Source organism: Miniopterus natalensis, chromosome 20 (assembly GCF_054644295.1).
Source record: "Miniopterus natalensis isolate mMinNat1 chromosome 20, mMinNat1.hap1, whole genome shotgun sequence".
NCBI classification, from domain to species: Eukaryota; Metazoa; Chordata; class Mammalia; order Chiroptera; family Miniopteridae; genus Miniopterus; species Miniopterus natalensis.
In genome coordinates, this window is record NC_142100.1 from 12865839 (window position 1) to 12879065 (window position 13227).

Genomic DNA, 13227 nt, shown 5'->3' on the forward strand with positions numbered 1-13227 from the left:
TTGCTTAAAAGAAAAAGGAATGAAGTACTGGTACATGCTACACCATGGACAATCCTTGAAAGCATTATGTATGCTAAGTGAAAGAAGTCAGTCACAAAAGACCACATATTGTATGATTCAGGTTACATGAAATGTTTAGAAGAGGCAAATCTACAGAGATAGAAAGTAGAGTTGCCTAGGGCTAGGGAAATAGGAGTTAACAGCTAAAGGGAATGGGTTTCATTTGGGGGATGAATGAAATATTCTAAAATTGATTGTGGTGATGGTTGTACAACTCTGTGAACATGCCAAAACCCACTTAATTGTGTACCACTTTAAATGGGTGAATTGTATGGCATCTGAATTATATCTCAAGAAAGCTGTTACCCCAAAAAAATCATATCGTTTGATCCAAATTGTTTTTTAGAAAAGGATGAAATATACACAGAAAAATACCCTTCAAAATGACCCTGTTTGTAGGTTTATGAATTTTCATTTTCTTTATATTTTCCTGCATTTCCACACTTTCTACTTTATGTGTTACTTTCATAACCAGAAAAATAAATAGTACTTAAAAACACAACCTGATACAGGATACAATTCAATTGTGTGCATGGTGTAGTTGGAGCCCTGAGTAAAGAGGGTGCTACAGACTGAATTTTGCCCCCCCCCCCCATTCATATCTTAAAGCCCTAATCCCCAATGTGACTATATTTGGAGACAGGAAGTAATTTAAGGTTAAATGAGGTCATAAGGGTGGGGCTGTGATCCAATAGGATTAGTGTCCTTCTAAGAAGAGGTACCAGAAAGCTCGTTCTGTTCCCTGTCGTCTCAGTGTGTAGACAGAGCAAGACATTGCAAGCCAGAAAGTGAGCGCTCATCAGAAAACCCTCCCAGCGCTCCCAGACCCTGATCTGAGACTGTTCGCCTCCAGAACTGTGAGAAAATAATTTCCGTGGTTTAAGCCAGTCGGTCTGTGGTATTTTGTTCTGGCAGCCTAAGCTGAATAAGACAAGAAGATTCACTTTCGCTGGGAGAAGAGGCAGGGAGGGTTTCTCCTGGTTTCCCTGGTTCTCTGGCTCCCCCCACTACATCCCCTTCCTCCCTATAACCAGCGCCATCTTTCCAAGGTCCGACCTGATGGCACTGTTCAGAGGCTCCCCAAGTCCTACAGGAAAGTTCCGAATCCTTTCACATGTCCCATGTCAGGGGGCGGGTTCCCCACTCTACGGAGAAGTAAGGGTCTGGCTGGTGATGAGCTCGGGGTATACCTGGATCCCTCCGCCACTTTTCCCAGAAATAAAAAACATACCTTGGGTCCTAAAGAAAGTTCAGTCGATCTTCACAGAATGGGAGAATCAAATGATTGTCCTAAAGTCCTCCAAAATGGGCACTGCGCCCCAACCTAGCTCTTGTGAACCCCCCTCCCTTGTGCCAGGACACCCATTCCTCACTACAGAAGTAATCAAATCCTGCCTAATTGAAGGGTGCTGGCCGGGACAGGCTTTTCTGCACTGGAAAGGGCTGGAAAAGAGAGAAGGTGCAGACTTTGAGTAGATGTCGGTCACACCTCTAGGAGGTGGCCATGTTTGCAAAAACCTGCGTCAGAAGCAGGGAGGCCAGGGCCTGGGGTGCCTGGCGAGGGGACCACAGCAAGCCACTTGCATGCCCCCAGGTGCTTACATGCATGGTAACACCCTATGCCTCAGTCAGGCGGGTGCCACAGCCGCTTCAATCTCTGAGAACGCCCCCGGAACACCTGGATCTGCGCTCGGCCTTCCTCGACCCCCACAGCCTTCCCGCCAAACCCACACCCAATCAGAAAGTGCCACACTCCATGAGTGGAGCAACAGCCAATTAGGAGCTGGATTCTAGGCCTCGGCCCGCCCAAGACACGCTGGACCAATGGCCACCTGGGCATTGGCGGGCCTATAAGAGGCAGCGTGTGCGTAGTGCGGAGGTGGCAGTTGGTCGCGCGGTGGCCGTGGTGCAGTTGTTGGTCGAGTAGCAGAGTCCGGCAGCAGCAGAGCTTACCATGGTAAGGCCCTCGGGTTGTGCGAGGACTCTCGGCCTGGCGCGTGTTGGCAGGACCTTGGAAACCGGCAGCCTGCGGACTCCCAGGCGGAAGGGTGGACGAAGCCCGCCACGTGAGGAAGCCGACAGAGAAACTGGGGGTGGGGTGTGGCAGGAGCGGGTATAGGCGGAGAGAGGGGGCTGGGGGGGGGCGACGGAGGAGCCAGCCCAGGGGGCACCATGAAGCCTGGAGGCCCCCTGGACGGGCACATGAGGACGTGGGCTCGTTCTGAGTTTGTGCGCCCAGAGGGCGGCGGTGACCCCCAGCATGGGAGTAGCCAGGGTGAGGGAGGGTCGGTAAGGACAGGCAGCTCCCCGAGAATTGTGCTGTAAAGAGCCAGAGTGGCAGCTGGGTTGTTGGATGGCCTTGACTCCGTCTCTGAGAGGACAAACCACAGTGTTGGGTTTCTGAAGACTGGAGGGCGGTTCTCAAAATTTCTGGTCTCAGGACCCCCCTACACTTGTCCCATTAGAAATTAAACCTCAGAACTATAAAAATACTTATTCACTATAAAGCAACACGTTAACATAAATAACTAATATCCAAGTCTGAACAGCCAGTTTGTCATTTCTTTCAAGTACAAATAGCATTCCATGAAAAAAACAGCTAGTTTACGGTTGGCAACTCAAATACACAAGTGCTTTTTCTCAAGACAGCTGTACTTTGTATGTACTTTACATTTTTGTCACAGTACACAGGGTAGCGATTTAATAAAATTAATAATTTTGCTTCATCCAGGACATTTTTAAAAATCCTCACCTGAGAGTATTTTTTCCATTGCTTTTCAGAGAGAGTGGAAGGAGGGGGAGAGAGAACTATCTATTGTGAGAGAAACACATTGATTGGTTGCCTCTCGAATGTGCCCCAACAGGGGCTGGGATCCAGTCTGCAACCTAGGTACTTGTGCCCTTTGCTGTAATCAAACCGAGGACCCTTCAGACCTCTGGCCGACACTACCCACTGAGCCAGACTGACTAGGGCCAGTACATTCTTAAATGAAAAATGAAACTGGCCTTTTTTTCCTCTTTCCTTTTTACTCTGAGTGCATAAGGGTGACGAATTTAATGACCACTGGTACAGTGGCTTCAAGCGATAGGGAGAGTGGTTACTAGAAGTTGAGAGGGTAGCTTTATGAAGAAGGCTGACTGCTGAAAGTTTGTGGGCTTGGTAAACTGACTCAAGCAACCCATTGGCAGTCTGGCAGAGAGAGAGCCCAGGGAATGAGCACCCTGACCACACCTTCTAACCTGGTCTCTAGCTGCTGCCTGACATTGGCTAAAGCCAATGGGCAAGAAAACCATTTGATGCAGTCCATATGGGATGGCCTCCTGGACCACAGAGATGGATGGAAAACAGGGTATATTTAGAGGGGCAGATAGAAGACACAGACAGAATGACAGCCAGTGCTTGGGCCATGGTTACCTGTGTCCTAGTTCACTTTTCCTTCCTCAACTTTTATTGTTTTTACCTTATCTTCTGGTCAGGACACAACCAAACACTTCTATTCTTCAGAGAATTACTGTTACTATCTGTAATTTGGATTTTACTATTGACATATGGTTTCCAAGTTATAAAATAACCTAACGTTTGCATAGTAGAAAACACTTAGGTTCTGGAACTAACATTAGCACATAGCTAGGTGGTTTAGAGCACCTCAGTTTTCACAGGGATAAGTGGGTCACATAAGCGTCAGGGAAAATACTTGAGAAAGCCTTAGACACTCTGAAACACATATATATTAAATTATATTTTGTGTGCCATATAGTGACAATTGCCTTGAAAACGAATTGGTCTCACATTTATGTTCTGTTTCCCAGCGTGAGTGCATTTCTATCCACGTGGGGCAGGCTGGTGTCCAGATCGGCAATGCCTGCTGGGAATTATACTGCCTTGAACATGGAATTCAGCCTGATGGGCAAATGCCAAGTGACAAAACCATTGGTGGTGGGGATGACTCATTCAACACATTCTTCAGTGAGACTGGGGCTGGCAAGCATGTGCCCAGAGCAGTGTTTGTGGACCTGGAGCCCACTGTGGTCGGTAGGTACTTGGGCAAGTAGGGCAGCTTTTCAGGGAGGCTGGGAGAGCCTAAGTCCCCATGGGTGCTCCTTGGAATCCCTCCGCAGAAAGGGTAGGACACAGGTACACTGTGACCATGTTAGGTGAGAAACTAAAAAGTTAGTGCTTGAAATGTGGGGCTTAGGCTCCTGATTTAGGAAAATCTAACATACAGAAAAAGCTGCTCTGCCAGTAGTAAGCTGGGCTTGTGACAGATTCTTTTGTGACTGCCTCAGCCCCAGACAGCTGTAGACCCTGCCTGCAGGGTGCTTGGGTGCTCATCCCTCCTTAATGCTGTGTACACTCAGGCTGGTGCAAGAGAGTCTTGGCCTGCATCTCACACATAGCAAGGTAAGTAGAGAACATTCATTGAGTTCCTCTGGATTAGATGCCTGAGATAGTTTCCAAGGAAAGCTGCAAAGAGAACACCTGTCAGTGGCCATCTAGGAGATGACAGAACATCACCTTAAATTCTGTGAGACCCAGGCCACATAGGACTGCCTGGCAAAAATCACGCCGACCTAGAGACTGTCCAGTATGCAGAGTTTTTAAAATTATAACTTTTGATGTGAAAGAAATAAGGACATGTAGAATTGCCTGTGTGCAGGGAAGAGAGCTCTATTCCCTTCTTTGGGAACCAGTCAAGCTGGTATTTGTGCCATGACTTGAGTTTACCACCCTAAGCCATAGATTACAGATGTGCTCTGTGTATTACATAGAGACACCCTGTGATACACTGATGCTGTCGACCTACAAGGAACACCATGTACTTAGTAGAATTGAATGGTCCCCAGATCTTCCCGTGCTGGTAATTATAGCAATTATCCTTAAAGGCCCATGGCACATGTGTCCCCTTTGCAGATGAGGTGCGCACAGGGACCTACAGGCAGCTCTTCCACCCTGAGCAGTTGATCACCGGGAAGGAAGATGCAGCCAATAATTATGCCAGAGGCCATTACACCATCGGCAAGGAGATTGTTGACCTGGTCCTGGACCGGATCCGCAAACTGGTAAGAAGAGCGCTGGGAAGCCTTCCAGGGCCATTTTGGCAACACCCAGGCCAGAATCATGAACCTGTGGTCTTGCTTTCTGGTGTAGCTGCAGTGTATCCATATGCCTTTAGTGTCTGCTTTGCCTCACCTCTGAGTGTAATGCATGTTCCCTGGGGATGACTGGAATCCATTTGATCTTGTGGAGTCAAAGAGAAGTGACTTAGGCTTGTTGGCAGTTGGCAGTGTGGCTTTGATGGGTGTTGCTCATGGTCTCTGCTTTCTCTCAGGCGGATCTGTGCACAGGGCTGCAGGGCTTCCTCATCTTCCACAGCTTCGGGGGTGGCACCGGCTCTGGGTTTGCATCTCTGCTTATGGAACGGCTCTCGGTTGACTACGGCAAGAAGTCCAAGCTGGAATTTGCCATTTACCCAGCTCCCCAGGTATCCACGGCTGTGGTGGAGCCCTACAACTCCATCCTGACCACCCACACAACCCTGGAACATTCTGACTGTGCCTTCATGGTGGACAACGAAGCCATCTATGACATATGTCGGCGCAACCTGGACATCGAGCGGCCCACGTACACCAACCTCAATCGTCTGATTGGGCAGATCGTGTCCTCTATCACAGCCTCCCTGCGCTTCGATGGGGCCCTGAATGTGGACTTGACGGAATTCCAGACCAACCTGGTCCCATATCCCCGCATCCACTTCCCCCTGGCCACCTATGCCCCAGTCATCTCAGCTGAGAAGGCCTACCATGAGCAGCTGTCCGTGGCTGAGATCACCAATGCCTGCTTTGAGCCTGCCAATCAGATGGTCAAGTGTGACCCTCGCCACGGCAAGTACATGGCCTGCTGCATGTTGTACCGGGGGGACGTGGTCCCAAAAGACGTCAATGCTGCCATTGCCACCATCAAGACCAAACGCACCATCCAGTTTGTGGATTGGTGCCCAACTGGATTTAAGGTAGGAATGGGTGATAATGAGTGGTTTTACCTTTCTGCATGCAGCAGACCCTGTATAGGAGGAGGGCCTTGTGGAGAATACCTTGTTCCATGGCAGCTAGGCTCTTGGTCATCAATTAGTGTACCTTTTAACAGAGCAGGAAATTTTCTGAAGGATCTTTGTTCCTATTTGGGTGATGAAAATTGGTGTGGAAAATGTAGGTTGGCCTTAGAAATGATACATTTTTTCTTATGATAGAAATTTTCTTAAAATAGAAAAATTTTTATAATAGAAATATAGATGTTTCCTGGGCATTTTGCTAATTCATGTGGATATTTGAAATTGGGGCATTACTATAAACTGATTCCAACGTGTACTTAAAAGCCAAATAACAGAATGTCAGGCTCTAGACCTATTGTGATTACCAGGCTAAGTGCTTTGTTGTGCTCGGGTTCATTAACTTTGTGCTGTCTTCTTTAAGTCCTTGTTCACAGTTGATGTTCTGCATTAGTTAAAGGTGTAGACCCCGCATCTGTAAACCCTCATTTGGGGATTTGCAAGTTCCAGGGTCATGCCATATTGAAAATGACAAGTAGCAGAAATATGTCATCTTTTCCCATTTGGAATGGTTGTAGCTTGCCTCTGACTACACACAAGTTGTTGAAGGTATCTAGCCCTCTGTCAGTCTCACTTTAAGACACTGTGATGCAGATTGTCTTTGAGGAAATAAAATCGATGTTTTAAAGTGAATCACACAAAAGAAGAAATAATCATGAAATCTTACATAGGTTTGCAGACCTTAAGAGGTTTTAGGTAGGAGTTGAAACCTTCCATTCCAAGTTCTTGAGTGGAATAAAGTTTGTTTCGGTCACTGTGACCTTTGGAAAGTAAGGACAGTCAAGACAGCATCTGCTGGGAGGCACCGTGGGAGTTGCTGTGCCCAGGTTCCTCTCCTAGCTGTCTCTGGCTCCTGTGAGCCAGTAGGGGTGCCAATCTGTGAGGAGGTGCAGGAAGTCAAAAGATTCTGCTGTCCCCAGAGAAGACAGTCCAACCCCAGATGCACCATGTTGAATTCCCATTCCTTTAAAAGTTTTTTTTTTTTTTTGGCAGTCTGAGTGTGATTTCACCATGTTGTTTAACCATTTGCTCAGGGATATGATATTTTCAAAGAATCATCCATGTTAAAATATGTTTAGGTTTTTATTATAAAAATGTACATATGTGGCAAAATATTAAAACAACGAAGAAGGCTGAAAAATTAAAGTCGTCTTCTTCCCCAGAGTGTTGATTGTCCTTAAGGAGATGTTCTATGCATATTCAAGGTGTATTATGCCTCTTGTTATATGGGTGATGTTGACAGAGAGCCTAGCAACATGGGCAAAGGATGCACATTCCTTCCATGTAGGTGACTCAAGTTGCTGCACACAGGTGGCCAGAGAGAACAGGAAGTTTGCAGCACTCCCACGAGCAGGGGCCAGTTGGCCTGGCCTTAGAGCCATGGGACCCCTTGACCAGGGTCAGAACTTACTGTGCCCTTCTTCCTGCCTCTCCCAAGTCTTCTGGAGACTGGTGTGCCTGGGTACTGCTATCTGCTCACCAGGATGGATAGCACATTTCCAGGCATTTGTCTTCCTCCAGCATGATGTTCCCTAAGCTGTGCAAGGCTCTAGTCTATTTGTTACGCTATAGGTATTTCTAACATATATACATAGAATTTAACTTGCTTTTCTTTTTACCGAGTATACAATATACCTTGGACGTATTTACATGCCAGGACAGATTTCTTATTCTTCATTATCGTATATAGTGTTTCACTGTATGGGCATAAAATAATTCAAATAGCTCCCTATGATGGACATTTGTTTCCAGTTTTGCCATTATAAACAGTGCTTTAAATTAAATACATAGAAATCTCTATACATGTAGCTTTGTGCGGGTATATCCAAAAAGTGAAAGTTCATGGTTGGCTCTGGCCAGGTAGCTCAGTTAGTTAGAGCGTCATCCCTGTACACCAAGGTAGCAGGTTTGATCCCCAGTCAGGGCACAAAGAATCAACCAATGAAATGCATATAAGTGGAACAGTAAATTGATGTTTCTTTCCCTTCCTCTCTCTAAAATCAATAAATTTACAAAAAGAAAGTACATGGTCAAAGCAGTATTAAATGTTGATAGATACTGCCAAAAACTAATGTACCAGTTTCTATAGGGCATCATTTAAACTGGGCCCACAGCTCCAGTTTTGAAAAACAAGCTACCATTTCTGAGGCCACAATATAAACTTCACTCTATATTTTCCCCTTCTCTGGCAGGTGGGCATCAACTACCAGCCCCCCACCGTCGTCCCTGGGGGAGACCTGGCCAAGGTGCAGCGGGCTGTGTGCATGCTGAGCAACACCACCGCCATCGCCGAGGCCTGGGCCCGCCTGGACCATAAGTTTGATCTCATGTATGCTAAGCGAGCCTTTGTGCACTGGTATGTGGGGGAGGGCATGGAGGAAGGGGAGTTCTCTGAGGCCCGGGAGGACCTGGCAGCTCTGGAGAAAGATTATGAAGAGGTGGGTGTGGATTCCGTGGAAGCAGAGGCTGAAGAAGGGGAAGAATACTGAAGGGGAGAGTTGTGCTGGCACCCATCCCTTTGTATCCCCCCCACACACTATAACATTACAAGATATGTTTACCTATTAAAGTTTCTGTATTGAGGCATCATCTATCTGTCCTTTGTGCTGCACTTTGACAAAATTCCCCATCCAGATACCTGCCTTTTCCCAAGCGGTTGTAGGGGAAAAATGTTTCCTTTCAAACTGAAAAATTAAGCACTGTTTCTATGTTTAGTTAACTGCATTACTTCCAGAAATTAGGCTTCAAAGGGCACGGCTGAGGGTTAGGAAAATGTGTTTCAATTATTTTATATTTAAACATTCTTAAATCCTTTGTCCCATACTTCATGTCCTTTGGAAAATGGAATAGTAACCCGGTTTTTTCTAAGCTGTGGAGTGACTGTTTTCAACCTCAGTCTTGTGGGAAGGACCAGGGAGGCAGCCCCGCCCAGCACAAACCCAGTTTCGGACCTCCCTTTTCAGTAAGGCCCTTAGCTCTCCCTTTCAGGTCCCTGCCGGAAATCCCTAGCACAGAACCTCTGCCCGTCACATTTTCCCAAATGTGATAAGTGGCCACTGTCCACCCTTCCGGTTAGAGGCACCTCTTCATAAGTCGTGAGCACCGGTTTATGTCAGGTTTGAACTCGAGTCTCAGCCCCTTTTCTGGCCGTTGAAATATCTTCTCTGGCAATCCGGGCCTCGCGAGAAGACCTGCAGGGCCCGGCCCTAGGGCACTACTGGTCGACAGCCAATAGCCCCGAAAGAACAAAGGAGAGGGGCCTACTCTGAGATGTGGGGCGTCCGGGGAGGTTAGGGCTTCAAGCGTTCAGCGGTAACCCCACCCTCCCACCGCTTCCGGGGCCCGCCCCGCCCCCCGAGCCAGCGCCCCTTCCCTCCCAGTCTCTATGGTAGCAACTTCCGCCGCTCGTCACACCTCGCGAGACTCCGGCGGCTCAGCAATGGCGAGACCGTGAGTTCCGCTGACGGGAGTCAGGAGTAGGGGCTGGGAAGGGGCTCGGGCGAAATCGGGCAGTGGGAGATTCAGCAGGACAGGGCCGCCTGAACGGGAGCGGCGGCTGGGGGCTTGCGGCCCCTACAGTCCGAACACCCGCCCGCGACCAAGTTCCCGCCTCTTCCCCAGATGCCGCGTCACTGCTCCGCCGCCGGCTGCTGCACACGGGATACGCGCGAGACGCGCAATCGCGGCATCTCCTTCCACAGGTCAGCGCGCTTGCGTGCTGGCTACCAAGGTTGACTTGCGCATGTGCCCGTTTTGCTGGCGCGTAGCCCCGATTGCACATGCGCGTTCTCTGGTTGGGGCGAGGTTTGAACTTGTGGGTGGGAGAGGGTGAAGCGGGCGGTGCAGGTGGGACTGAGTCTGGACGGGAAAGGAAGGATGCACCAAACACCACCGTTGGATTCTCTGCTCTGCGCCTCTTATCTGCTAGATGACGCTGAGCAAGTTGCGCCTCTTTGAGGCCTCAGTTTCCTCGTCTGTGTGCTTCTCTGGTAGGATTGAAGGGAGGTCTCCTGGCTGCATGTGCAGGGCCAGCTCTTCCCATCTTGGGAGCATAGGCAGCATAGCCCCAGGGCTTCATGAAGCCTGGGGCTCACCGATTTGTGGCTCCACAGACTTCCCAAAAAGGACAACCCAAGGCGAGGCTTGTGGCTGGCCAACTGCCAGAGGCTGGACCCCAGCGGCCAGGGCCTATGGGACCCAGCATCCGAGTACATCTACTTCTGCTCCAAACACTTCGAGGAGAACTGCTTTGAGCTGGTGGGAATCAGGTGAGGCTCCTTGCCAGCCAGCACTGGGGCATCTGTAGGGCCTGCTGAGGAGATCCTGAAGCACCTGGCACGAGGATAGGCAGACCTGGTGGTTTGGCTGCCTCTTCCCAGCTCTGTACCTCAGTTTCCTCTTCTGACAGATGAGGACAGTAAGACCCATCCCCTCAGGATGTCTTGTGCCAGTGACACAAGAGAAAAACATTACCTTCTCCTGTAGGTGTTCCTTAGAACCCGTCTTCCCACCAAATTCACAAATGAAATAATTATTTTGGCTGATCAACCCAGTTCTGGTGGAGCCCTTCCATGCACCTTAACTTGAGGAGTCCTACAGGGAAGAGACTGGTGTAACTCTGCCTAACTTGGCACCCCCCAAACATTGTTTGCTAATACTGGGGAGCCTGCCCCGGGGTGCTGGAGGGCATGCTGACTCAGCCCTGCAGGTCATCTGGGGGTGGCAGTGCTTGTTCGCCATCTCATTCAGGCTGCTTTTCCCCACAGTGGGTATCACAGGCTGAAGGAGGGGGCAGTTCCCACAATATTTGAGTCTTTTTCCAAGTTGCGCCGGACAACCAAGACCAAGGGGCACAGTTACCCACCTGGTCCCCCCGATGTCAGCCGGCTCCGGCGATGCAGGAAGCGGTATGTGCTATGGGTGGGGGGGAGGGCGCCCCACTCACCCCAATTTTGAGGAACTGGGCTTTAAGAGTGTCTACCAGCAGTGGTGCTGGACACGGTCCTGAGCCTGTGGAGCAGGCTAATGCTCCTGTTCAGGGGGGCTGGTGAAGTGGGGTCTGGCAAGCCCGTAGCCTGAGTTGTCAGTCTCTCTCCCCACAGCTGTTCTGAGGGCCGAGGGCCCACAACTCCTTTTTCTCCACCTCCACTTGCTGAGGTCACCTGCTTTCCTGTGGAAGAGGCCTCAGCACCTGCTGCTTTGCCTGCCTCGCCTACTGGGAGGCTGGAGCCTGGCCTCAGCAGCCCCTTCTCAGACCTCCTGGGGCCCCTGGGTGCCCAAGCAGATGAAGCAGGCTGCAGCGCCCAGCCCTCACCGGAGCGGGAGCCAGAGCGGCAGCCATCCCCTCTTGAGCCGCGGCCTGTGTCACCCTCAGCCTACATGCTGCGCCTCCCACCACCCGCTGGAGCCTACATCCAGAATGAGCACAGCTACCAGGTAGGCAGTGCCCTGCTCTGGAAGCGGCGGGCTGAGGCTGCACTCGACGCCCTGGACAAGGCCCAGCGCCAGCTGCAGGCCTGCAAGCGGCGGGAGCAGCGGCTGCGGCTACGGCTAACCAAGCTACAGCAGGAGAGGGCACGGGAGAAGCGGGCACAGGCAGATGCCCGCCAGACTCTGAAGGAGCATGTGCAGGACTTTGCCATGCAGCTGAGCAGCAGCATGACCTGAGTGAGGGGCCACTGGACACAGGGCTGGCAAATGAGCTGCCTTTCAGGGCTCTAGCCTCTTCCTCAGAATCCACCTGGAAAGGGACCTGATCTGTGCTGCATCCACCAGACCTACTGGATGCCATAATAAAGTGGGTTTTAGGAGGCCCTATATCTGGTTCAGCTGGGGGTTGGGGCCCCTCCCTCAGTACCAGGCTTGTTCCCCCAGACAATGGCTGCAGCCCCTAGAGGTCTCAGATCCTGGAGTCTAAGTTCTGGGCTGTGAGAGCAGAGTCCAGCTCTTGGCCACTCCTCCCCATGCAGCTCCAAACCCCACAGGGTTCTGTGAGGGATGGGATAGTGTAAGTAGAGGCTGGGGGTAGCACTAGGCATCCTTCCTTTGGCACCTAAAACAGCCTTGACTTAAGCTGGTTCCTTTGAAAACACTCCTAAAACCCAGGCCAGAATGTGCATTTGCAGGGACACAACAGGCTTCCAGCCACAGGTCCAATCTGCCCAACCTGAGTACTGGCCTTAAGACCAGCCCCCCACTCAATACTGGGCCTATCTCATCTGAAAACGGGGACAGGAATGTTGATTTCTGACCTCCTGGGGCTGCTATGCTTGGCAAGTAGTAAGGCTCAACAAATGACATTTCTGGTCCCTGGAGGCCTGGATAAGAGGAAGCATATGGCAGCAGTCCTGGCCTCAACTTGTGTCCCCATTTTTCTTCAGTGTGACTGGAATGGAGAAGGCCTCCCTGCATCTGTAATCATGGCAAACAGCTCAGTGCATGGCGTGATTTTAACTGCACAAGTGACATCTCCCTGCTGGGCCTTGGCCACAACAGCCCCAAGAGCACAGCTGAATTCTTTCTAGTGCTGTGAATTGCCAGTGTTCTGAAATTTGTTTTTTAGAGCCCTTAGTTTGTGGCTTCATTTATTCATAGCATGTCTAGAAAAGATAGTCAGGTGGCCAGTTACAAGGGTCTCAACTGGTCCACTGCAGAACAGGATTTGCAGATCCTTCCCCAGGGCCCCAGGCTTATTTTCTTGCCCCGGGTTTGCTTCTGGCCTTATGGATGGGTTCCCCTTGCCTAAGGGTGCTCACCTGCCACTGGGGCTCCCCATCCACCTACATCCAGGCTCTTCAACAAGGGTTGAGGAGTGGCAGGTGCTGTGTTTGCATGAGGTATAGCCAGAGGAAGGACATGAGCTCTGAGGCAGGTAAGAGAGATCATTTCTCCCAAAGTGGCTTCCTGGCAGTTGGGGCAGAAGGGTCCCTGGGATTCTTGTTCTCAGGAGGCTGAACAGTGCCAAGTTGGGATGGAATCACACAGGGCCTTCTGTTGGGGCAGGGAAGGACGTTTCCAGCCCATGCAGGAGCCTATGGTGCAGCATATAGGGGGGTAGGGT

General features: G+C 50.3%; 2 protein-coding genes across 2 annotated transcripts; both read left to right on the forward strand.

The window, feature by feature from the left end:
• The first annotated feature begins 1927 nt into the window (after positions 1-1927).
• LOC107530489 (tubulin alpha-3 chain) lies at positions 1928-8656 on the forward strand. The gene is made up of 5 exons (XM_087828599.1): positions 1928-1942; positions 3871-4093; positions 4973-5121; positions 5391-6071; positions 8360-8656. Exons 2-5 carry the CDS (start codon positions 3973-3975, stop codon positions 8654-8656), a joined length of 1248 nt encoding a protein of 415 aa, XP_087684725.1. The 5' UTR covers positions 1928-1942; positions 3871-3972.
• Positions 8657-9605: 949 nt separating this feature from the next.
• On the forward strand, positions 9606-13169 carry THAP7 (THAP domain containing 7). The gene is made up of 4 exons (XM_087828661.1): positions 9606-9868; positions 10280-10435; positions 10934-11074; positions 11270-13169. The coding sequence occupies exons 1-4, from the start codon at positions 9789-9791 to the stop codon at positions 11832-11834; spliced, it is 942 nt and encodes a 313-aa protein (XP_087684787.1). The 5' UTR covers positions 9606-9788; the 3' UTR covers positions 11835-13169.
• The last annotated feature ends 58 nt before the right edge of the window (positions 13170-13227 follow it).